This window comes from Procambarus clarkii, chromosome 22 (genome assembly GCF_040958095.1).
Source record: "Procambarus clarkii isolate CNS0578487 chromosome 22, FALCON_Pclarkii_2.0, whole genome shotgun sequence".
Classification (NCBI taxonomy): domain Eukaryota; kingdom Metazoa; phylum Arthropoda; class Malacostraca; order Decapoda; family Cambaridae; genus Procambarus; species Procambarus clarkii.
The window spans coordinates 19,017,604-19,044,650 of NC_091171.1; the positions used below are offsets into that span (position 1 = coordinate 19,017,604).

At 43.6% G+C, this 27,047-nt stretch overlaps 1 protein-coding gene across 5 annotated transcripts in view; it reads right to left on the reverse strand.

The window, feature by feature from the left end:
- The window catches only part of LOC123757772 (dyslexia-associated protein KIAA0319-like protein), a 222,933-nt gene that overhangs the window by 167,479 nt on the left and 28,407 nt on the right, over nucleotides 1-27,047 (reverse strand). For all 5 annotated transcript variants that reach the window (XM_069329507.1, XM_069329511.1, XM_069329508.1 and 2 more), the window contains exons 4-5: nucleotides 6,592-7,142; nucleotides 6,000-6,191 (exon numbers count right to left, since the gene is read on the reverse strand). In XM_069329507.1, the coding sequence (XP_069185608.1) occupies nucleotides 6,000-6,191; nucleotides 6,592-7,142 (743 nt within the window). The remainder of the gene's footprint in view (nucleotides 1-5,999; nucleotides 6,192-6,591; nucleotides 7,143-27,047) is intronic.

Sequence of the window (27,047 nt, forward strand, 5' to 3'; positions counted from 1 at the left end):
ACGTCAATCAACAGGTGTACAGGTTCCCGAGCCTATTGGGCTCTATCATATCTACACTTGAAACTGTGTATGGAGTCAGCCTCCACCACATTACTTCCTAATGCATTCCATTTGTCAACCACTATGACACTAAAAAAGTTCTTTCTAATATCTCTGTGGCTCATTTGGGCACTCAGTTTCCACCTGTGTCCCCTAGTACGTGTGCCCCTTGTGTTAAATAGCCTGTCTTTATCAACCCTGTCGATTCCCTTGAGAATCTTGAATGTGGTGATCATGTCCCCCCTAACTCTTCTGTCTTCCAACGAAGTGAGGTTTAATTCCCGTAGTCTCTCCTCGTAGCTCATACCTCTCAGCTTGGGTACTAGTCTGGTGGCAAACCTTTGAACCTTTTCCAGTTTAGTCTTATGCTTGACTAGATATGGACTCCATGCTGGAGCCGCATACTCCAGGATTGGTCTGACATATGTGGTATATAATGTTCTGAAAGATTCCTTACACAAGTTTCTAAAGGCCGTTCTTATGTTAGCCAACCTGGCATATACTACTGATGTTATCCTCTTGATATGAGCTTCAGGGGACAGGTCTGGCGTGCTATCAACCCCCAGGTCTTTCTCTCTCTCTCTGACTCTTGAAGTATCTCATCTCCCAAATGATACCTTGTATCTGGTCTCCTGCTTCCTACCCCTATCTTCATTACATTACATTTGCTTGGGTTAAACTCTAACAGCCATTTGTTCGACCATTCCTGCAGCTTGTCCAGGTCTTCTTGAAGCCTCAAGCTGTCCTCCTCTGTCTTAATCCTTCTCATAATTTTGGCGTCGTCAGCAAACATTGAGAGGAATGAATCTATACCCTCTGGGAGATCATTTACGTATATCAGAAACAGGATAGGTCCAAGCACAGAGCCCTGTGGGACTCCACTGGTGACTTCACGCCATTCTGAGGTCTCACCCTTCACTGTAACTCTCTGCTTCCTATTGCTTAGGTACTCCCTTATCCACTGGAGCGCCCTACTAGTTACTCCTGCCTGTTTCTCCAGCTTATGCATCAACATTTTATGGGGCACTGCGTCAAAGGCTTTCCGACAGTCCAAAAAATGCAATCCGCCCATCCTTATCTTTCTTGCTTAATCTTTGTCACCTGATCGTAGAATTCTATCAAGCCTGTAAGGCAAGATTTACCCTCCCTGAACCCATGTTGATGGGTTGTCACGGAGTCTCTTCTCTCCAGATGTGTTACTAGGTTATTTCTCACAATCTTCTCCATCACCTTGCATGGTATAAAAGTTAAGGACACTGGCCTGTAGTTCAGTGCCTCTTGTCTGTCACCCTTTTTGTATATTAGTACTACATTAGCAGTCTTCCATATTTCTGGTAGGTCTCCCGTTTCCAGTGACCTACTATACACTATGAAGAGTGGCAAGCAAAGTGCTCCTGCACACTCTTTTAATACCCACGGTGAGATTCCGTCCGGCCCAACAGCTTTTCTCACATCCAGCTCCAATAGGTGCTTCTTGACCTCATCTCTTGTAATTTTGACCCTTTCCAAGGTCACCTGGTTTGCTGCCACCTCTCCTAGCGCCGTGACTTCTCCCTGTTCTATTGTAAAGACCTCCTGGAACTTTTTGTCGAGTTCTTCACACACCTCTTTGTCATTCTCTGTGTACCTGTCCTCGCCCACCCCAAGTTTCATCACCTGTTCCTTCACTGTTGTCTTCCTCCTGATGTGACTGTGTAGTAGCTTGGGTTCGGTCTTGGCTTTATTAGCTATATCATTTTCATAGCTTTTCTCAGCTGCTCTTCTCACACTAACATACTCATTCCTGGTTCTCTGGTATCTCTCTCTACTTTCTGGTGTTCTGTTATTACGGAAGTTCCTCCATGCCCTTTTGTTCAGCTCCTTTGCTTTCATACATTCCCTATTAAACCACGGATTCTTCCTTTGCTTCTCTGTTTTTTCCTGTCGGGCTGGGACAAACCTGCTTACAGCCTCCTGACATTTTTGGGTGACATAGTCCATCATGTCTTGTACGGACTTGGTTCCGAGTTCTGTGTCCCAATGTATATCCCATAGGAATTTATTCATCTCCTCATAGTTTCCCTTTCGGTACACCAGTCCTTTGTTTCCCAGTTCTTTTTTGGGGGTGATAAAACCTAGCTCAACCAGGTACTCGAAGCTCAATACACTATGATCACTCATTCCCAAGGGGGCTTCCAACTTAACTTCCCTTATATCCGACTCATTTAGGGTAAATATCAGATCAAGCAAGGCTGGTTCATCCCCTCCTCTCATTCTTGTCGGTCCCTTGACGTGTTGACTTAGAAAGTTTCTTGTTGCCACATCCAGCAGCTTAGCTCTCCATGTGTCTGGGCCTCCATGTGGGTCTCTGTTCCCCCAATCTATCTTCCCATGGTTGAAGTCTCCCATGATTAGTAGTCTGGATCCGTTCCTGCTAGCCACAGAAGCTGCTCTCTCTATTACATTGATGGTGGACAAGTTGTTTCTATCATATTCCTGTCTGGGTCTTCTGTCATTCGGCGGGGGGTTATATATGACTACTACTATAATTTTCTGTCCTCCAGTTGCTATGGTGCCTGATATGTAGTCACTGAAACCTTGCCAGTTCTGAATTACCATCTCTTCAAAACTCCAACCTTCTCTTAGTAGCAAAGCTACACCACCTCCTCCTCTCCCTTCTCTCTCTTTCCTCACTACATAGTAGCCCTGTGGAAACACTGCATTTGTTATAGTTTTCGTTAGCTTTGTTACTGTGAGTGCTATTATGTCTGGGTTTTCCTCTAGTACCCATTCTCCGAGTTCACTTGTTTTATTTGTAATCCCATCTATGTTAGTGTACATTGCCTTGAAGCTCACTTTCTTCAGTTCATTTTCTTGTCCCTTTCTTGGCGAGCATTCTGCTGGTATGTGTGTGTGTGTAATTACCTAAGTGTAATTACCTAAGTGTAGTTACAGGATGAGAGCTACGCTCGTGGTGTCCCATCTTCCCAGCACTCTTTGTCATATAACGCTTTGAAACTACTGACGGTCTTGGCCTCCACCACCTTCTCACCTAACTTGTTCCAACCGTCTACCACTCTGTTTGCGAAAGTGAATTTTCTTATATTTCTTCGGCATCTGTGTTTAGCTAGTTTATATCTATGACCTCTTGTTCTTAAAGTTCCAGGTCTCAGGAAATCTTCCCTATCGATTTTATCAATTCCTGTTACTATTTTGTATGTAGTGATCATATCACCTCTTTTTTCTTCTGTCTTCTAGTTTTGGCATATTTAATGCCTCTAACCTCTCCTCGTAGCTCTTGCCCTTCAGTTCTGGGAGCCACTTAGTAGCATGTCTTTGCACATTTTCCAGTTTGTTGATGTGCTTCTTAAGATATGGGCACCACACAACTTCTGTATTTTGTAGCTTTGGCCTAACAAAAGTCGTAAACAATTTCTTTAGTATATCGGCATCCATGTATTTGAAGTTAGAAAGCGTGGCATAGGCTCCTCACACAATATTCTTTATGTGGTCCTCAGGTGATAGTTTTCTATCTAGAACCACCCCTAGATCTCTTTCTTTATCAGAATTCTTTAAAGATTTCTCACATAATATATAGGTTGTGTGGGGTCTATGTTCTCCTATTCTACATTCCATAACATGGCATTTATTAACATTAAATTCCATTTACCAAGTGGTGCTCTATGTACTTATTTTGTCCAGGTCTTCTTGAAGGGCATGACAATTATCTAAGTTTCTTATCCTTCCTATTATCTTAGCATCATCAGCAAACATGTTCATATGATTCTGTATACCAACTGGTAGATCATTTATGTAAACAATAAACATCACTGGTGCAAGAACTGAACCCTGTGGTACTCCACTTGTGACATTTCTCCAGCCCGATACATTGCCTCTGATCACAGCCCTCATTTTTCTATCAGTCAGAAAATTTCTCATCCATGTTAGAAGCGTACCTGTCACTCCTCCAATATTTTCCAGTTTCCAGAACAACCTCTTATGTGGAACTCTGTCAAAAGTCTTTTTTAGGTCCAGATAGATGCAGTCAACCCAACCATCTCTTTCCTGTAATATCTCTGTTGCTCGATCATAGAAACTTAGTAAATTCGATACACAGGATCTTCCAGATCGAAAACCATACTGTCTGTCTGATATTATATCATTTCTCTCCAGGTGTTCTACCCATTTAGATTTAATTATTTTTCCAATATTTTGACTATTACACTTGTCAATGATACTGGTCTATAATTAAGGGGGTCTTCCCTGCTTCCACTTTTGTAGACTGGAACTATATTAGCCTTTTTCCACACATCAGCTACAACTCCTGTAAACAGGGATGCCTGAAAAATCAGTTGAAGAGGAATGCTGAGCTCAGGTGCACATTCTCTCAGAACCCATGGTGAAACTCCATCTGGACCAACTGCTTTGTTCTTATTTAGCTCCTTGAGCATTTTTTCCACTTCGTCTCTAGACACCTCTATGTGCTCTATGTTGTTCTCTGGAATTCTTATTGTATCTGGTTCCCTAAAGATTTCACTTTGTACAAACACACTTTGGAACTTTTCGTTTAGTGTTTCACACATTTCCTTTTCATTTTCCGTGAATCTATTTCCCATTTCCAACCTCTGAATATTATCCTTTACCTGCAATTTGTTGTTTATGAATTTATAGAATAGACCTGGTTCTGTTTTACATTTGTCTGCAATCCCTTTTTCAAAATTTTTTTCTGCCTCTCTCCTCACTGCCGTGTAGTTGTTTCTCGCATCTTTGTATCGCTGGTATGTTTGGGGGTTCGACCTCTTCCTGTATTGATTCCATTTTTGTGTCTTTTGGTCTCTAGCCCTCTCGCAATTTCTATTGAACCAATCCTGTTTCCTAGTTCTGCATCTCTGTTTTGGTATAAATTTTTTTGTGCCTTTATCATATATTTCACAAAACTTGACATACATCTCATTCACTTCCTTGCCTAGCATCAAGTCTGTCCAATTATACTCACTAAAAAAATTTCTAAGGTCACCATAATGTCCTCTCCTAAAGTCTGGTTTTTCAACTGCTTCAACCTCCTTATTTTCTTCCAGCTTATAACGCATTGCATACTTTATTCCCAAAAAGTATAATATGTATGAATGTTTGTGTGCCTTCCTCGTATATTTTTAAAAATTTGGCATACATTTCATTTACTTCCCTGCCTAGCAACAATTCTGTCCAATTACACTCATTAAAAAATTTCCGAAGTTCCTCATAGTGACCTCTCCTTAAATCGAGTTTATCAACTGTTTCAATGTCCCCATTTTCTTCTAGATGATATCTTAAAGCATAATCAATGTCTAACAGGACGTGATCACTCTTTCCCAAGGGAGGAAGGTACTGGATGTCAAATATCTCTTCTTCTTTCCTGGTGAATACTAGATCCAGTACTGACGGTACATCTCCTTCCCTCATTCTTGTGGCCTGCTTTATGTGTTGATACAAGAATGTCTCCAGAATGAGGTTCACAAATCTGCATGTCCAAAAGTACTCCGTTCTTGCTTCATAGGCCTCCCAGTCTATTGCTTTAAAGTTGAAGTCCCCCAGTATCAACAGTCGTGATTTATCTTTATCTGCTTGTACAATAATATCTCTCATGACCATTATGAGGCCCTCTCGTTTGTCATCCAGTTCTTCCTTTGTCCATGTGTTGCTTGCTGGTGGGCTGTAGGCATTTAAAATTATCAGCTTATCATCCTGATTCCAGATCTGCAATGCCATTATGTCAATATCTTGAGGGTTTTCGTTTACATCTGTAATTCTTGCCAACTCGAACAAATACGATATAATTGCGGACACATCTAAGTAGGTTAATACAAAATATTACGAAATTATAAAAATGTACAATACCTGTATATATTAATATACCCACCGAGGGCTCCTCCAGAAAATTATTGTATCAATCTATTAATGTTGAATACTCTTAAGCTCATGAAAAACAGAAATAAACGTACGTGGATGAACAGTCACATTTCCTACAGCTTCACCATGTGCTTTTGGAGCATCAACAATGACCTTGAATATGTAGACTCCCTGCATCAGATGAGATAGAGTGATAGTTTGACTATTTGTGTCACTGACTGAGCCATGGTCATTACCACTGGGCTGCTGCAGAAGGGTCCACTCGAACTTGCATTCTGAAGGTACTAAAGCAAAAAGACTATTCAGTTATTTTACCTTACATATTGTGACATTGTATCATTTACTAGAAGAAAACAAAGACAATTTCCTACATTTTTTTTCTCATTACTGGAATGTCATATAATATGACTTTACCTCATAACATGGTAGAACTTTATCCTATTATTGCTGTAATAAAACTAATGCTTTAATAATGGATCAATTAGCTACCTAACATGGAAGAAAATAAGCACCACCAAGGTCATTATTTTGAAGGGAAGGCATTACCTTCCAACTATGTTTACAGTTCCAAGTTGGCAGAATAAAAAAACAAAACATATTTCTGACAATTTAATTTGTCTGAATAACACTGTCAATAAGTTGCCCTGGCCAGCCACCCTGAGGTAACACATTCAATTTACATACCTCCAATAGCATATGCCGAGAGTGTAACTCTCTCCTCGTAAAAAGTATTGCCAGCACGAAGATACACAGTTTTGTTATTGATGCTAACAACAAGTTTTTCAACTGGTTGCTGAGATGACATGTTTGGAGCAGAAGTTGAAACAAACTCCTTCTGAGTCACATCACTTGTGGATGCCACAGATAAAGCAGAGGGAGAAGCAGTCGAGGATAATGAACTAACAAAACCTGAACTTTTGCCGTCATCCCCATCAGAAGAATGTGTGGTAGATTTTTCTTTGGGAGCCAAAGTTGATGTAAGTTCTTCCTTCATACATTCCCCCATAGTTGTGTTTCTATAAAAACCAGAGCGGCACTGACATAATCCATCTCTTCTTCTGTTCCCAAAAGGCACACATTCCTCATTCTCCTTACACTGATGTAGACCAAATTCACATCTCTTATCATTTGTTGTTCTAATGTTGCCTGTAAGTAGCACTGAGGACTTCATATCTTTTTTTACAGAATTACTTGCTGTTGGTGATTTCTCAAATTCCATGTGTGTCATATTGTTACTGAAATAAAGAACAAAATTAGAGATAAAAATGTATTTTGGGGGGCTATAATTAAATACAATTGACCACATGCTTTCTGGACACCTCTTATCTGGATATGTCTGTTATTTGTTCAGGATTCAACAGAATAAAAATGTGTGATAAATTGGTGAGCCAAGCTAAACTGGTCAGGAAAGCTAAATTGGAGAGGCGAGTGGGCAGTCCGAATAAAACTGAGATAGAGTGGAATGTAAGAGTAGTACAAACACTTCAACATCTGAGGCCTGATGAGGCCTCAGATGTTTAAGTGCTTGTACTGTCAGCCTGCCTGTCTGGCCTCGTCAGGCAGGCTGATAAGCTAGTTAGGCTGCTGGCTAGACACTAGTTGAACTGCCAGACTAAACAGATTGTAAGACTAGATAAGCTGTCAAGATGGACAAGCCGCACAGATGCCAAACAGGAGAGAGAATGCCAGACAGACAGATGATGATTCCCTCCCCCTATCCTCTTCCACAACTCACACTGTACCTGTGTTAACACCTGCTGTAGAATGAAATAACATCAAAAGCCATAAATTGTGTCAAAATCCATTTTTGTTTTCTTGTATATATATTTAAATGAATAAATAGCAAAATATAAAATAATAAGTCCTGTTATTTACAATTTGTCATGAGAGTAAGCAACTCCTGCACCACCTCCGACCTTTCTACCAATATACCTACCCTCCCCGACTCCTCCTCAGCTAAGATTAATGTGAGCTCATGGACCAGTGTCAGTTGTGTCCATCGTTGTAGTTCATCAAGACCATGAAGGACATGCCCCCTCCCCAGTAACACCGCTCCCTCACACTACCTACCCTAACACCCATTTGCAAGCACCCACATCGGGCCTGGTAGCCGAGTGGACAGCGTACAGGACTCAATCCTGTGGCGCGGATTCGATTCCCGGACCAGGCAGAAACAAATGGACAAAATTTCTTGAACCCTAATGCCCCTGTTACCTAGCAGTAAATGGGTACCTGGGAGTTAGACAGCTGTTATGGGCTGCTTCCTGGGTGGGTGTGTGTGTAATTACCTAAGTGTAGTTACAGGATGAAAGCTATACTCGTGGTGTCCCATCTACCCAGCACTGTCATATAATGCTTTGAAACTACTGACAGTTTTGGCCTCCACCACCTTCTCACTTAACTTGTTCCAACCGTCTACCACTCTGTTTGGGAAAGAGAATTTTCTTATATTTCTTCGGCATCTTTGTTTAGTTAGTTAAAATCTATGACCTCTTGTTCTTGAAGTTCCAAGTCTCAGTGAGTGAGTGAGTGAGTGAGTGAGTGAGTGAGTGAGTGAGTGAGTGAGTGAGTGAGTGAGTGAGTGAGTGAGTGAGTGGAGTGAGTGAGTGTAATTACCTAAGTGTAATTACAGGATGAGAGCTACGCTCGTGGTGTCCCGTCTTCCTAGCACTCTTTGTCATATAACGCTTTGAAACTACTGACAGTCTTGGCCTCCACCACCTTCTCACTTAACTTGTTCCAACAGTCTACCACTATTTGCGAAGGTGAATTTTCTTATATTTCTTCGGCATCTGTTTAGCTAGTTTAAATCTATGACCTCTTGTTCTTGAAGTGCCAGGTCTCAGGAAATCTTCCATGTCAATTTTATCAATTCCTGTTACTATTTTGTACGTAGTGATCATATCACCTCTTTTTCTTCTGTCTTCTAGTTTTGGCATGTTTAATGCTTCTAACCTCTCCTCGTAGCTCTTGCCCTTCAGTTCTGGGAGCCACTTAGTAGCATGTCTTTGCACCTTTTCCAGTTTGTTGATGTGCTTCTTAAAATATGGGCACCACACAACAGCTGCATATTCTAGCTTTGGTCTAACAAAAGTCGTGAACAATTTTTTAGTATATCGCCATCCATGTATTTAAATGCAATTCTGAAGTTAGAAATCATAGCATAGGCTCCTTGCACAATATTCTTTATGTGGTCCTCAGGTGATAGTTTTCTATCTAGAACCACCCCTAGATCTCTTTCTTTATCAGAATTCTTTAAAGATTTCTCACATAATATATAGGTTGTGTGGGGTCTATGTTCTCCTATTCCACATTCCATAACATGACATTTATTAACATTAAATTCCATTTGCCAAGTGGTGCTCCATATACTTATTTTGTCCAGGACTTCTTGAAGGGCATGACAATCATCTAAATTTCTTATCCTTCCTATTATCTTAGCATCATTAGCAAACATGTTCATATAATTCTGTATACTAACTGGTAGATCATTTATGTAGACAATAAACATCACTGGTGCAAGAACTGAACCCTGTGGTACTCCACTTGTGACATTTCTCCATTCTGATACATTGCCTCTGATTACTGCCCTCATTTTTCTATCAGTCAGAAAATTTTTCATCCATGATAGAAGCTTACCTGTCACCCCTCCAATATTTACCAGTTTCCAGAACAACCTCATATGTGGAACTCTGTCGAAAGCATTTTTTAGGTCCAGATAGATGCAGTCAACCCAACCATCTCTTTCCTGTAATATCTCTGTGGCTCGATCATAGAAACTGAGTAAATTCGATACACAGGATCTTCCAGATCGAAAACCATACTGTCTGTCTGATATTATATCAATTCTCTCCAGGTGTTCTACCCACTTAGTTTTGATTAGTTTTTCCAATACTTTCACTATTACACTTGTCAATGATACAGGTCTATAATTAAGGGGGTCTTCCCTGCTGCCACTTTTGTAGATTGGAACTATGTTAGCCTGTTTCCACACGTCTGCTACGATTCCTGTACACAGGGATGCCTGAAAGATCAGGTGAAGTGGAATGCTGAGCTCAGATGCACATTCTCTCAGAACCCATGGTGAAACGCCATCTGGGCCAGCTGCTTTGTTCTTACCGAGCTCCTTTAGCATATTTTCCACTTCATCTTTAGACACCTCTATCCACTCAATGTTGTTCTCTGGAATTCTTATTGTGTCTGGTTCTCTGAAGATTTCATTTTGTACAAACACACTTTGGAACTTTTCATTTAATGTTTCACACATTTCCTTTTCATTTTCCGTGAATCTGTTTCCCATTTTCAACCTCTGGATATTATCCTTTACCTGCAATTTGTTGTTTATGAATTTGTAGAATAGGCCCGGTTCTGTTTTACATTTAACTGCTATCCCTTTTTCAAAATTTCTTTCTGCCTCTCTCCTTACTGCTGTATAGTTGTTTCTCGCATCGTTGTATCGCTGGTATGTTTGGGGGTTTGGCCTCTTCCTATACCGATTCCATTTTTGTGTCTTTTGGTCTCTTGCCCTCTCACAATTTCTGTCGAACCAATCCTGTTTTCTGGCCCTGCATCTTTGTTTTGGTATGAATGTTTGTGTGCCTTCCTCGTATATTTTTAAAAATTTGACATACATTTCATTTACTTCCCTGCCTAGCAACAATTCTGTCCAATTACACTATTAAAAAAATTTCGAAGTTCCCCATAGTTGCCTCTCCTTAAATCGAGTTTATCAACTGTTTCAATGTCCCCATTTTCTTCTAGATGATATCTTAAAGCATAATCAATGTCTAACAGGACGTGTGTAATTACCTAAGTGTAATTACCTAAGTGTAGTTACAGGATGAGAGCTACGCTCGTGGTGTCCCGTCTTCCCAGCACTCTTTGTCATATAACGCTTTGAAACTACTGACGGTCTTGGCCTCCACCACCTTCTCACTTAACTTGTTCCAACCGTCTTCCACTCTATTTGCGAAGGTGAATTTTCTTATATTTTTTCGGCATCTGTGTTTAGCTAGTTTAAATCTATGACCTCTTGTTCTTGAAGTGCCAGGTCTCAGGAAATCTTCCCTATCGATTTTATCAATTCCTGTTACTATTTTGTATGTAGTGATCATATCATCTCTTTCTTCTGTCTTCTAGTTTTGGCATATTTAATGCCTCTAACCTTTCCTCGTAGCTCTTGCCCTTCAGTTCTGGGAGCCACACCTAGTAGTGTGTCTTTGCACCTTTTCCAGTTTATTGATGTGCTTCTTAACAGTATCGCTCGCTTTGGACACCGATCACGTCCATTTTTTTGCTCTCGAGTCCTAGCAGTGGACAGGACTCGCGTCCACTACAAAAATATTTGCATAAAATTCATTTTTTATCTGATCGACCTCGGGATAGTTTCAAAATAAGCACCATTAGAATGCGCACAATTTGATATCAAAATGAAAGATGTAACACAAAACATGATGTCAGAACACTTGAAAGATTATAAATACGTTTTTGGGTCTAAATTTTAAATTTTAAATATTTGTTAAAATTCTATTTATTGTGCTATTATTATAGGACTAGTTTTAAAATGCGCGCCTTTATATTGCGAACAATTTAATACCTAAACGAGTGATGTAACATGAAAATTGATGTCAAAACACTGGAAAGATATAAACAATTTTGATGATGAGCATCCAAAACTAAAATATTTGTTAAAATTCCAGTTATTGCTCTATTATTATGAGACTAGTTTTAAAATGCGCGCCTTTATATTGCGAACAATTTGATACCAAAATGAGCGATGTAACATGAAAATTGATGTCATCAAACTGAACGAGTATACACATTAGGTTGTGGTGTGCAAATTGGTGCTCGTTCATGGGTAATTTTAGGCTTTGCTGCGGGGAGTCTCGCCAGGCTTTTGGACATTATATGCATATACATCTGCAGGGAATTTAATTGCGAACACAATGATACCAAAAGGAACAATGTAGCCCGAGAATTAACCCTCAAACCGCGCATATCATATATAAATGATATCAGTGACAAAACCGAAACCGCGCACATCATTTATATATGATTTCGTGTCTAGCGCTATAATTTAAACACCCCGCCTGGGATAGGGGCAGCTATAGTACAGCCACGACCGATAGTTGCCAGATGCCACCTAGAAAAAAAATCCAGGCCAACATTCTTGGGTGTTATAGCGTCAGTATTGAGCAAGCCACCAAGGCTGGTGCACGCAGCACGAGCTCACAGCACCACTGTTCAGCTTGTGACCACAGCATCGTCTACAAATACCATAATATAAATGATACTGCTATTATTTAGCAGTGATAGTATTACTGAAGCCCCCTGACTGTGATAAAACTGATCAGGATTCTGATAATAGCAGGATTGTGGTGATATTTAGCGCTGTGCTCCATGGAGGAAGGAGTAAGGCTGTGGCGAGGGAGGGTTGTGGCGTCGTTTTCTGACTGTGTGTGGCCACCATTTATTGACTGCACTCACCATACCAGCTTAGTGGTTCGATATGGTGAACACAAATGTAGATACTTATATATAACGTGTGTATAGTGTGAGATAACAGCGAGAGGAGTAGGTTGGGAGCCGCCATTTTGGTGAGGGAGGAGCATCGTCTGCACGACTTGGCATGTTGCTTACTGATGGCCACTATGGTCTTTGGGCACCATACCAGCTTATTTGTTCAGGTATGGTGAATAAAACAGGTAGATACTTATATATAATGTGTGTATATAGCGTAATAACACCACAAACAATATTGTTGAAGGACAAATATTAGTGCGTCTGGCCTTGAGGGCGGCCGCCGATCAGCTGACTGTGAGTAGCTACATCTTATGGCCTTTACTCACCATACAAGCTTAGATGTACAGTTATGGTGAACAAAACATGTAAATACGTATATATAATGTCTGTGTATAGTGAATAAATACAGAAAGAGTATTGTGGGAGGTAAATGAGGGTGAGTGAGGTGGTGTTGAGGGAGGGAGTGGCAGTGAGTGGCTCGCTGGTGTTTGGTGGTCACTCCTCGTTGCTTTTTGACTCACAAGACCAACTTAGTAGTGCGTTATGGAGTACAAAACATGCAAATACTTATATATAACCTGTGTATATAGTGTAACAACAGCAAAACTATTTGTTTATTGTTTTATGAACATAATAATTGAATCACTAATATGCACACCATAATTTTGAGTACAGCGATGGTTCACACATTTTATAATATAAATATACCACAATTCACTGTATGGAATAATATTACTGCAAAAAAACTAAGAAAAAATCAATCAGAGACATTGAAATAATTAGGTAATAATATATTTGTGGCAACTGCCGTCTGACAGCTCGGGCGGAGTAGACCTCGTCTGGCGAAGGCTCTGCCAACGCCCCTTTTTTGCCACACTTCCCTACCCTATTGCAGCTAAAATATGCCACCTATGATTTTTTTGTTATTTTTTCCGTGATCAGGGAACAAAAATGAACACTTCTATAAGACGAAAGAATTTTTTGGATTTTTTTTTTTGTTGCGCCTGTGGGTGTGAATTCCATTTGGGCCCCTAGCGGTTTGAGGGTTAAAAGTGAGAAAACTGAAATGAGTATACACATTTTACTAATATTGTGCGCTCACGGGTAACTTTTCCAACTTTAGGCTTTGCTGTGGGAAGTCTCGCCAGGCTTTTGGACATTATATGCATATACATCTGCAGGGAATTTAATTGTGAACACAATGATACCAAAACGAACGACATAGCACGAGAATTAAGGTGAGAAAACTGAAACAAGTATACACATTTAGGCGTCGCCGCACGCTCGCCCGCACCATTGGCCCCATGACGTCAAAGTCTGCGGTGCTCTCGTGGGGTGTGCGATAGTGTTAAGGGGTCTTCCCTGCTGCCACTTTTGTAAAATGGAACTATGTTAGCCTTTTTCCACACATCAGCTACAACTTTTGTAAACAGGGATGCCTGAAAAATCAGTTGAAGTGGAATGCTGAGCTCAGGTGCACATTCTCTCAGAACCCATGGTAAAATTCCATCTGGACCAATTGCTTTGTTCTTACTTAGCTCCTTGAGCATTCTTTTCACTTCATCTCTAGACACCTCTATCCGCTCTATGTTGTTCTCTGGAATTCTTATTGTGTCTGGTTCCCTTTAGATTTCATTTTGTACAAACACACTTTGGAACTTTTTATTTAACCACCGTGCTGTGGCGAGTTTATTGTGAAATCCCCCCTGTGCACATGAAATAAAGCGTTCCCAAAAAATTATTTTTTCTTCGTAAAATGATAAATTCCCTACCCTGAACATGTTTATGTAAAAATAAATTCCAAATTCCACTTACTTTGGCTGTAGGAATGTGCACAAGATGCGCCTGGTCGCCCGTGCATGAATCGCCCAGACACGGTCGCGCAGGCCATTCAAGCACTGGGTGTTGCCACAAATATAATTTCAATTATTTGTTCTATGTATTTCCAATGCAATTTTTTTTTTTTTTATCGTATATGATGCATATTTATGTCCTTTACAATATGTATACAGTAGAACGTTCATAATGTTCCATGAAACTGTGATACATGTGTCAGTAATGTGTCCACAATAAATGTTTATTGTCGCAATATTACTTGATAAAAATTCACTAAAATTACAGTACTGTATGTACAGTTTCACACACTGTTTACACAGTAACACACTGTATTACACACTCATTACTTCAGAAGAGAGTAATAATCAATGAAGTAGTCCACAGTGCACAGCACAACTTCACTTTCGTTGCACCAGGTACAGATAAATGTTCGCTTCCTGTTTCTTCATTCTATGTGCTCGCAAATAACGCACTCATGTACACCCTTGGCTTTAGTACTTGTACGTTGTATGTAGCCAAGCTTGTAATGCACAAGGTAGTATTGAAAAGATTATAGGAAAAGATGAATTTGTAAGGTAGTCTTGAAAAGATGAATTTGTATGAGCCCACACACGAAGAGATTCAGCTTGCCTCAAAGAGTGGCCGTCAGTCAGAAAGAGATTCAGCTAACCTCAAAGAGTGTCCGTCAGTCAGGAAGAAATTCAAGTATTACATAAGAACAAAGGTAACTGCAGAAGGCCTATTGGCCCATACGAGGCAGCTCCTATCTATAACCACCCAATCCCACTCATATACTTGTCCAACCCGCGCTTGAAACAATCGAGGGACCCCACCTCCACCCTGTTACCGAACCATTCTTATTCGTGTTCGAACCATCTTATTCGTATTCGAACCATTTGTATTCTTGAAAATATCTATGGAAAACACCACCATGGAAGCCGCTAACACTGTTCATCTATGCTACTTGTATCAGATGCATCATCACTGAACGCAGAAAACGATTCATCTACGTATCATCTAAATAAATTGGAGATAGCAGAGGATAGCAAGGGTGACGCTTAGAGCTACAACTGGGTACGCTTGCTGTATCGTCCTCAGAGGTGCTGTATAAATTGCATCTGACCTGTGTGTTAGGTCCTTATTGCGCCTAGCTCCACCAATATTATGACCCTTATGTTCTTCAAACAATAAGGTTTGAATTTCACCGACAGAGCATTATCTTTCAACACCACATCAGACAGGTGTTTGAGAGCCAGAGATGCATGCGCCACCCATGGTTGCTCACTCAGAACTAACCCAGACAGCAGCCCTAGGGCATTCTGGGAATTTTTTCCAAGATGGCTGCCTCTCACTGGAGGTCCTACGAGTCCATTTATTACACAACCAACCTCGTACACATTTATTGTGGGTACCAAAAAATCAAAGAGTTTTCTCAGTTGGCGCAGTTTCCCGCCGACCGAGAATACTCAGTTGGCGTAGTTAAGTGGTAATGTTTCACACATTACCTTTTCATTTGCTGTGAATCTATTTCCCATTTTCAACCTCTGAATATTATCCTACACCTGCAATTTGTGGTTTATGAATTTATAGAATAGATCTGGTTCTGTTTTACATTTATCTACAATCCCTTTTTATAAATTTATTTCTGCCTCTCTCCTCACTGTCGTGTAGTTGTTTCTCGCATCTTTGTATCGTTGGTATGTTTGGGGTTTGGCCTCTTCATATATTGATTCCATTTTTGTGTCTTTTGGTCTCTGGCCCTCTTGCAATTTCTGTTGAACTAATCCTGTTTCCTAGTTCTACATCTCTGTTTTGCTATAAATTTTTTTGTGTCTTTTATCATATATTTCACAAAACTTGACATCTCATTTACTTCATTGCCCAGCAACAAGTTTGTCCAATTATACTCCCTAAAAAAAATTCTAAGGTCGCCATATTGTTCTCTCTTGAAGTCAGGTTTTTCAACTGCTTCAACTTCCTTATTTTCTTCCAGATTATAATGCATTGCATACTTTATTCCCAAAAAGACATGGTTACGTTTACCCAAGGGAGGAAGGTATTGAATGACAAATATCTCTTCCTTCTTCCTGGTAAACATCAAATCTAGCATGGAGGAAACGTCCCCTTCCCTCATCCTCGTAGCTTGTTTAACATGTTGATACAAGAATGCTTCCAGGATGAGGTCTACAAATCTACAAGTCCAAAAATCCTCTGTTCTAGCTTCATATGCTTCCCAGTCTATAGATTTCAAGTTGAACTTCCCAACTATCAACAGTCGTGATCTATCTTTATCCGTTCTTGCTATAATCTCTGTCATTATTGCTATAAGACCCTCTCGTTTACTATCTAGCTCCTCCTTTGTCCATGTGTTGCTTGGCGGTGGACTATATGCATTTATGATCATTAGTTTATCATCCTCTTGGCAGATCTCTAGTGCTATTACGTCAACTTCTCGTGGATTGGCAATCATTATTTCGTTCACCTCTAAGTGTTCTTTCACCAGCACAGCAATGCCACCGCCTTTCCTAATTTTTCTGTCCCATCTCCAAATTTAGTAGCCCCTTGGGAATATGACCTCATTTAAAATAACATCTTCAAGTTTTGTCTCCGTGAGTGCAACATTGTCTAGTGCCTGCAGCTGTATTACATCACTCAACTCCAGTATCTTCGATCTCACTCCGTCTACATTGGTGTATACTATTTTCAGGAACACGTTCCCCCTCTCCTTATTCTTCACTACCCCTCTCTCTAGCAATTTTGTTGGCTTGCCTTTTTGTACCATTTTACTGGCCTGCCTACCCCTATCACTTTGTGGAAAAAAGAAAATATTTCTTCTTCGTTTCTGTTCTCGTTTAGACGTTTTGCTTCTACTAGGTTTAGTTTCAGCTTCTCTCTGTCTTCTCTTGAAAGATATCGTCTGAACGACCACACTTTCCCATCCTCATCACTTTGTAATTTTCTAGCACTCCTTAGTACTTCTTCCATCTGTTTTGCACCGTTTAGAGTGATCCTCAAAGGTCGATCTTTCCCTTTTACGTACAGTACCTGCCTATTCTCCTGTAGTCGCACACATTCTCTATGGTAGTAATCTACCATAGCCTTTCCTTTCCTTTCCTTTCCTAATAGTTGGCCTTCCACGAGGCCAACAATTTTATCTACTACAGGGGTACCTCGGTTTAAGAGTTTAATCTGTTCCTGAAGACAGCTCGTAATCTGAAAACTCGTAAACCAAAGCTAATTTCCCCATAAGAAATAATGGGAAATGAATTAATCCATTCCTGACTACCCAAAAACCTCACTTCAAACTAAATTTTATACCTAATTCATCGAAATCTACACTACAAAACTATGTTCAAGTTATTACTTACCCTTGCTGATGATTGCTGTTGGCGTATGGAAGATGGAGAGGAGGGGGGAGGAGGAGAGGTGTTACTGTTAGGAAGGGCAGTCCCCTTCCATTATAACATCAGGCAGTGAGGACTTCTCTGGTGTGCACTCTCCGGCACGTTTTACCTGCATACCACTAGGACCTGCTTGTGGCTCACTGCTTGCTCGTCTTACTAAGAATCTGTCTAAAGACACTTGTTTTTCCCTACATTTTAACACTTGTCTGTAGTAAGACATCACATTGTCATTTAAAAGGTCAATGCAAAAGCCTGCTACAGCTTTATCTGGGCGAGTTTTTTCAACAAAACTTTGCAGTTCTTCCCATACTTCACCCATTTTCTTAATGAGGCAGGGATATCCTCTACTGAACTATTTTCTTAGGTTGAACCTTACCACTGGCTTTCTTGGAACCCATTGCGAGATATAAGTAACAACTTTTATGTTCAAATGGCCAAATATCCAACAAAACACTGTAAATCCTGGTGAAGAATTGAGGCGGGATAGTCACTGGGCGTAAGGCACTGGTAAACTGAGCGGCGATCTCAGTGCCACCACGCGCTAGTTGGCCCATACGCATATCAACATCCTTGTATCTTGAGGCAATCCTTGTATTCCTATACAAATTTTCCGAGCAAATCCTGCTCGTAACCCAAAAAACTCATAGCCAGGGGCGCTCGTAAGCCGAGGTACCACTGTACTTTCGCTTCTTCTACAGCTCTTTCTGTCCTAGATGTTATCTCCTTTTCTTTGCAACCCAAAATTATCAGAGACTTACTCCGATCAACTGTGTTTTGCACCAATTTCAGGTTAGATGCCAATTCCTTTCTCACTTCCACTCTAATGTTTGTTTTATCTTGGTTGCTGCAGTGTTTGGCTTCCTTTACTGCTTCTTCAAATTTTCCTTCTCCTTGGCCACTTGTGCATAGGTGAGTTGCATATCCTTCTTGCACTGTTCTATTCCCTGTGTAACTTCCTCCATCTGTGCTGACAAAAGCTGTTTCTCCTGTTGAATTTCCTTACCTAACCTGTTTTAGTCATTTATGTTTAAATTTGCTTTAACTTCTTCCAAAGCTATTTTTATGAGTTTATTTTCCTCTTCCATGGCATTACAATGTGTTTCCAATTGATTCTTGTCCTAGCACAAGTCATTCACTAAACCCTCACGACATAAAACTTTGCTACACAAATAGTCATTACTTTCATTCAAATTACTGATTATTTCTACATGAAAGTTCACTATAGTATCTAATTATGCCAACTTGTTGTGTAGACTGCTTATATCAATGCTTTCTTCATTGAATCCCCCAAAATCAAGCTCTGTTTAGTTTATCCTCTTGCTGGCGGACATCTTGAATGTTCTTGTCTGCACTGGAACACTAGGGCAACTTTTTCTCATCCAATTTTTTCACTTCCCTTAGCACATTCCTGTTATCTCACCTATTTTTCAAAAGCAATATACACTACCTTTATATTCCCTGGGACACCACTCAGTATCACCAACCTGTACTACAATACTTAGGATTGTTGAAATATGCTGGAGCTCCTCTGATGCAAGTGTTAACACTAGGGGTGTCACCTTTTGAATTCCAATTCAAATTTGAATTGAATTTGAAATCTTTTGAATTTTGAATGAATTTTGAGTTATATGTGTGTGTGTGTGTGTGTGTGTGTGTTGGGGGGGTGGAAGAAAAAACAGCATGTAATGAAACGCCATTTTCTGGGCGAGACCCGGAGGCTCCCCGGAGCTATACCGGGCTGATGTGTATATATATTAGACCATAGCAACAGTCAATCATAGGAGTTCTAGGCCTACCGAGGACCAGAGCTAGAACCTGGCCCCCTCAAGAGAGGCACGAGGAGCAATAGCCTAAAGAAACCCCCGTGTAATTGGAAGCAGTCTTTGTCTGCCAAATACCAGATCAGGCACCCAGAAAGGTAGAAATTCCAAAACAAACTACTGCTTATCAAATAATTTGCAAACCGAAAGCCGAATTAGCTACAGAACTCCCCAATCAAAACCAAAGAAACAAGTATGACGTCACCACAAACTCTGCGCATCCGTCTGCGCAACCCCCCCTCCTCCAGGAGGGGGACGGGGGGGGGGGGAGGGGTCCCAGACCTCCACACAGGCAACTCTCCTCAGTTCAGAGGCCGAGTGTCGAAAACGCAAAAAAAATGCCGACTGGAGGGAGGGAAAGATGCCGGGGAGCCTCCGGGTCTCACCCAGAAAATGGCGCTTCATTACATAACGCTGGTTTTCTGTGGAGAGCCCCTTCGGCTTCCCGGAGCTACCTAACCAAAGATAAGAAAAAGAGGGACTTACCCGGGAGGTGATCATCACTTGCTCCTCAACTCGAAGTCGAAACAACTAGAAACCAAGGTAATGTCGATTGAAATAAGGGTAAAAGGGATTGCCGCATGCATGCTGACCAAGATATTGACTAGACCTAGAATCAGGTCACTTAAAGATATAATCACTGGAGAACTAACTCTGGACAGAAGAGCCTCCAATAGCAACAGGTGGACCCAATGTGCGATAAACTCCAATACATTCGATATAACAAACACAATCACCGAGAGGGGTATCGACGAAATGCATGCAGACTTTGTTATGCAAGCCCCTTGAGAATCGCTGCCAGCAAACTTTAAGATTATGGCTCTTGAAGGAAAAAAGAACCAGATTAATCCTCATCTGCTACATAATATTGCACAGATGCATATAGAAGCAAACTTGGTATCTGACAGCTTAACATACTTCACAGATGGATCAGTAGACCAGCAGGGACAAGAAACCAGAGCTGCAGTTAAAGCAGAAAACTCTGTAAATAGTTGGAGACTTTCAAATGGGTGTTCGACTTTACAAACAGAGATGCTAGCCATTCAAAAGGCTTTGGAACATGCTCTTGCTGAACACCGACAACAGGTTATCATAAGTACAGATTCCAGAACTGCCACTGAAACCTTGCAACAAGAACACATACGTGATAACATCCATCTGATCACAAATGTTATATCATTAATTCAAACACTCAAACAACAAGGCTGATGGGTACTCATCAACTGGGTGCCAAGTCATGTGGGAATAATTGGAAATGACATTGCAGACGAAGCTGCAAAACTTGCAACTAAAAGAAGTAATGTAGACATTTACATACCACAGAGTCTATCACAGACTAAGAAAGTAATTAGAAACAAAGCAATGCAAAAGATGTACAGTGACCACAACACAGCAGTTGCAACATCAGGATCTGCGGGTTGGTACAAGAATTCAACCAACTACAAACCACTTAGTTTGATGAAAGGGAGCAGTAGAACAACAGAAGTACACTTACATCGCATCAGGCTTGGATACCCATGTGCATGGGAAATAGGCTTACAGGTTCCGGAAGATGAGAGAAAATGTCAGCACTGTGGAGAAATGCCGGACAGACACTGGAACATTATCAAACACAGTGCAGAGTTACAAACCCATTAAGATTTCAACTTAGATTCAACAGAGCACAAGTTGTTAAACACATGGGACAAAATCTTACTGAAGCAACCATACGAGTCATAAATACTCATACTCCACCCAAATAAAACAGAAACAAGCAACTCTTAGTGGGCTGGCAAGAGGCTTAGGGCCCCACGCAGGAATATCCCTAATAAAAGAAAAAAAAAGCAGCCAAAGCCGCGAACCTACCAACGTTGTGGGCACAGGGATAGACCGCAGGCTAGCTGGGCCGAATAATCCTGCGGATGACCTGAGACCTGCGCCCTGGAACAGGGAAGAAGGGAAACCGGGTCCACCCAAAGTGGGTCCCCTACCACAGAGGCCGTGGCACGCAGGTAACGGCGAAGAGCTGCAACCGGACACAAAACATGATGCACCCCCGGCCGAACCAACCAAGCATCAATAACCCAAGGACCCCTTCGGAAAGCAGCAGACTCATTCTTCACCAGAAAAGGAGAAGGCTGCAAATGAACAGAACGACCACCAGGACCGAAAGACCAGAAACCCCTGCGCCAAAGGAGAGCATGAAGCTCCCCGACCTGACACCCAGAGGCCAATGCCAACAAGAAAAGAGCCTTAGAAAAACAGTCCTGAACCGAGGGGGCCACCACAGACTGAGGAGAAGAGAGAGCACCCAGTCCAACGACCAGGATGGCTCAGGCAGCGCATGAACAGGCCGGAGGTGAAACAACGCCCGAGAAAGCTTGCGGAACGGAGCAGAAGTGACATCCACCCCGAATGCAAGCTGCTGTGGCTCCGCCAGTGCCGCACGATACAAGGCGACAGTACTTAGCATAAGATGATGGTCCTGAAACAACCAAGAGAGAAAGGACAAAACAACCCAATCAGAAATTGAAGACAACCTACGAAGAGACAAAAAATGCCGAAAGGACCGCCAGGAAATTTCATACTGCTGTCTAGACGAAACTCGCAGGTGGGATACCATCAACGAAGCCACCTGATCACATACAAGTGGTGATACACCTGCATAAAAAAAAAACAGACGCAAAGAGTGGAGGAGAAGATCGAACCAGCCACGTACCGTACCGGACCAAACTGATCTGCTGAAAAGAGGCGAGCCGCAAGAAGACCCTTGGGTTCGGACATTGAGCAAGAAGCGCCAGAAACCAGGGCTGGGTCAGCCACCAAGGAGCCAACAGGACTACTCTCCCCCTGGCAAGTCTTCAACCAAGCCAGGATCCGGAGCAACAACTGGACCGGTGGGAAGAGGTACAAGACCACTACCTCAACCAGTCCAGCCGAAAGGCATCGACCCCAACGGCTTCGCAGTCTGGGAAGGGCGCCACATAAACTGGAAGACGCCTCAACCACGACAATGCGAATAGGTCCACCACTGGGCGCCTGTACGTTCGGCAGAGCGAACTGAACAAGTCGGCGTTGACCATCCATTCTGTGGAAAGGATAATGAATTGAGAAAGGCCATCTGCCAGGACGTTTGACACTGAACATGAACTGCTAGGAGAGCCAAACCCCGAGAACTCAGCAGACGAGTCACCCGAAGCGACCAGCCCCAAGGAACCAAGGACTACATTGAACCCCCGCGGTTCAGGCAATGAACCACCGGGGAGCAGTCCAAATGGAGCCAGATCGATGCTCCTCGAGCAACATGAATCCTCTGAAGCGAATGCCACACCACCGCAAACTCCTGCGCCGTGCTGTGAGCTCGACGGAAGGACGGACCCCACTGACTCTAGCCGGCCTGGTGAGCACTTGTCACAAACCCAAAGCCAAGAGACGAGGCATCCATAAACACAGAGCGAGGGCTCGGGAAGGCGCCATGGCACAGAACCCCGAAAAACCCGCAGAGGAAGCCGGCGACGCAGCAGCCGACGCAAGGCTCACGGGATCCGAACCCATCGATCGCGAGAGTGGTGGAAGGGACGACCCCGAAGAAACCAGAACATCCGCCAAAGCCAGATCCGACCTAATGGGTAGACCAGCATGGCAAAGTTAAGGCTCCCGCACAGCCGCTCGAACACCTGAAGTGTGACCTGGGTGCCCTCCAAAAACAGCCGGAGCTGGGACCACAGCCGCAACAGCGTCACTGGAGGGAGACACAAGGAAGCGGTCCGAGAGTCCCACACAAGACCCAGCCAAGTCCGAACCCAAGAGGGAACCAAATGGGACTTTCACCAATTCACCAAGAACTCGAACTCGACGAGCTGGGAAAGAACCAAATCCCTGGTGAGCAGACATGCGGACTGGCTGAGAGCTCACACCAGCCAGTCGTCGAGGTAAGCTAGAACCCGAACCCCCCTGACAGACGCAAACGGGTCACCATGACCCAGATAAGGCGTGTGAACACTCGAGGTGCCAGATTCAAGCCAAATGGAAGGCAACGAAAGCGAAAAGCTTGTAGCCCCACTACAAAACCGAGCTAGTCCCTGAACCCCGGATGAATCGGGACATGCCAATACGCGTCCCTGAGGTCCAAAGACAGCATCCAGGCACCCGGTGCCAAAAGCAACCGGACCTCAGACAGACTGGTCATCTGAAAGGAGGGGCAATAGACCCAGGGATTCAGATAAAACAAGTCCAGTATGAATCACAGATCCGCACAGTCCCATTTTGGAACTGATAACAGATGGGAAACCCACCTGAGAGACGTTGATATTTCGCCCACACCCAAGCGAACCCACTCCCGGTTGACCTGACAGAGCACAGGAGAAGAGGCCTGCCCTGCCAGCCCCGATCCCCCCACAGCAGGTGAAGCGACCCAACCCCACCGCAGGCCGGAGAAAATGACTCGAAATGCCCACGAATCGTGGGACCAGGCGAGGGCAAACAGTGCGAGCCTCCACTCTATTGCCCCACAGCCAAAAGGACCAAATGGCCTCTGGAAAACTTCCTTGTGGTTGGGGGGTATTCCTTGTCTGCCACTGACCGGGGTTAGGCACCTAGAAAGGTAGGCATAACAAAATAAACATAACTTGGTAAGAAAAACAAAAAATGCGAGAAATGCTCGAATGTTATCAGTTTAAAAGTTGTGTTTATACAGTTTTCATTCATAAGCAGTGGGTTTTCCGGCTGGATAAACCAACATTTGGCCTTTGTTAATGAGGACAGGCTGGATAGTTCTTTGTTGGCCTTTTAGATGGACGTTCTGTGACGTTCCCTGCCATGAGCTGGATAAGGGGTTTTGATAAGCAGCGCTTCGGCTATGTCTAGCTTGCGAAAGGGCCGACGACCCCTACGAGAGCCTGACTGATGCTCAGAGCGATCACTGCACCGACCAGATGCCAACGGTGCCGGCCCCGAATCTTGGCACTACTGGCTTACGACGACCGAAGGAACCCCGAGACCTGGCATGACCCTTCCGGACAAGACCACCACGGCATCCCGGAGAACCAACAAGTCCGACATAGGCCAGCAACTAGATGAAGCCGCTTTTAGAAAATACACCACCGCAGACTCTGCAAACAGGAACAGACAAAAAGGGGACAAAAATCTAAGAGCCAGGGCCCAAGCCGATTCCAAAGAGTGGACGAGCACCGCCTGATGGCATGCGAGACGAGAAGCAAAGAACAGGGTCACCGCCTCCCTCGGAATTGGCACAAACAACTTCAACAAGGCAGCCGATGCCCGAGCTACCAAATTAAACACACCAGACATCGGCCCAGATCCCAGTTCCTGCACATCCGAGCCGAGCCGGTCCGAAGACAGCTCCAGCAGTGGAAAGAAACGCAAGACCACGTTTCAAAGCCAAATGCCCACGGGTGCGCAAATCCTCGGCCACCAGGGATGCCGAAAGGGAGGGATCCTGCACGAGAAGCTGAATCTACTCGACATCACGAGGAAGAACAGGGGCAAACAAGCACACATTGAGGTGCTCAAATTCGCCCACTAAGTAAACCTGGAACAACCGTAATCACTTCCCGCCAATGAAGTGCACGGGTCTGACAGAACAAATGTCACGCCCTTAATGAAAAAAAAAGGGCAGTCTGCCAACCAAGAAGACTCCGGCACCTTGTAATGCATCCAGAAAGAAAACGAGGATCCAAACTCGAAAGAAGAAGGATCGATTACCGAGGCGTAATCCGGGTCTCGCAAGAGGTAAGCCGCAAGGGTTTCCCGCGTCACCTTTGATGTGATGCGGGAAGCCGAAAACCTCTGGCAGGAGAGAGCCGAGAAACCCAAGGGAACCCGGAACCGAACCCAGGGAGGAGTCGCACTCATATCAAACTTGTACAGGGAGAGGGGATAGGAAAACCCCTCCCCTTGTAACAACAAGCCCCGTGCCGAGGGTACCAACACCTAAGCGGGGTCAAATAGGGCCCAAGCACCCCAAGTCAACTCCTCCCCAGCCCCGAGAACCTCTACGTCAGGACCTGGGGCCGAGCTGTCCTCCAAACACTCTGCCTCTGGAGAAAAGCTAGAATCCACCGGAAAAGCCGGGATGAAGGGAGGCCGCTGGCATGGCCCAAGGGCTCCAGCAGGAGGAACAGGCTCGAATGCCTCCGCCGCCGATCCGGAAGGGGTATTCCCCGAAACCGCCCGAGACTCACCACTAGGCAAACCCTGCCCCGACTCTGAAACCCTCTGACATTTGGGAACCGGGTGCAGGGTGGGGGGGGGGAGCAGGATGAACCACAGCAAGGGAAGGACTAGAGGGGTGCAGACGAAACCAAAGTTGAGGCGCCTAACACCCCAAAGTCCGGGTCCCTATAACCAAAGCGGGACAACCGAAAAGGCAACCAACCGTGCGCATTGCAGCAACCTAAACCTTGCATGCAACGCTGAAGCTGGATTTCGGGTCAAAGGTGTCATTGACCCAACAAGCAGCATGGCGGAGGCAAAGACAGTGAGTGTCACCCTGAGTCAAGGGAACAGAGCAACCTTCAAACTCCCACAAGGCGAGATGGGATTCTGAGGTCTCTTCCATCGGACCACTGAGCCCCCAAAGGGGTTTCCAGAGCCCTTAGGCTGACTGCTAAGGAAAGCCCCAGGCGAGGTACTGCTAACTGGTTATCCCAGAGCTACCAAGCAAACAAACTATAACCTGAACCCCTGCGATGTGTGCAAGCATGAGGACCTAGAGGAGGGCCACCAAAATCATACAAGTGGTCCTACCACCATACCAGGCAGACCCCCACCAGGCAAAACAAAACAAAATTATAAGAAAAACCCAACAAAAGCACAACATCTCCAGGTGAACAAGAACCAGTTGCTATGCGTATATCAGACAGCTGCACAGTACCTTGTGCCCCTGCCAGCGACGAAACTACCTTCTACCCAAGGGAAAACAGGAGCAAGAACCACCTCGGCTGAACCACAAGGGCGGGCAATAACCGAGCAGCAACAGAACCACGTGGAGGTAGTTCCCGAATGGCCCAGGGAAGATCACACTGAAGCCGCAAGGGCAGTACTTACAGGGCACCTAAGAAAAGGCAGCCCCAGTACTCTTGTGTTACTTCTGGCTCACTCGATACCAAAACTGAACACCACCACCGCACTGCAGCACTGCTCAAAGGATGGAGCCAGAGTCGATCAACCATTCGCCCTCACAACAGCCTGTGAACTGAGGAGAGTTACTGGCATGGAGATCTGGGACCCCCCACATCCCCCTCCCAGGGAGAGGGGGGGGGGTTTACGCAGACGGATGCGTGGTGTTTGAGGCGACGTCATACTTGTTTCCTTGGTTTTGATTGGGGAGTTCTATAGCTAGTTCGGCTTTCGGTTTGCAAATTATTTGATCAACAGTAGTTTGTTTTGGAATTCCTACCTTTCTGGGTGCCTGACCTGGTAGATGGCAGACAAAGACTGCTTCCAATTACACGGGGAAGTCTTTAGGCCATTGCTCCTCGTGCCTCTCTTGAGAGGGCCAGGTTCTGGATCTGGTCTCTGGTAGGCTTAGAACTCCTTCGACTGACTGTTGTCACGG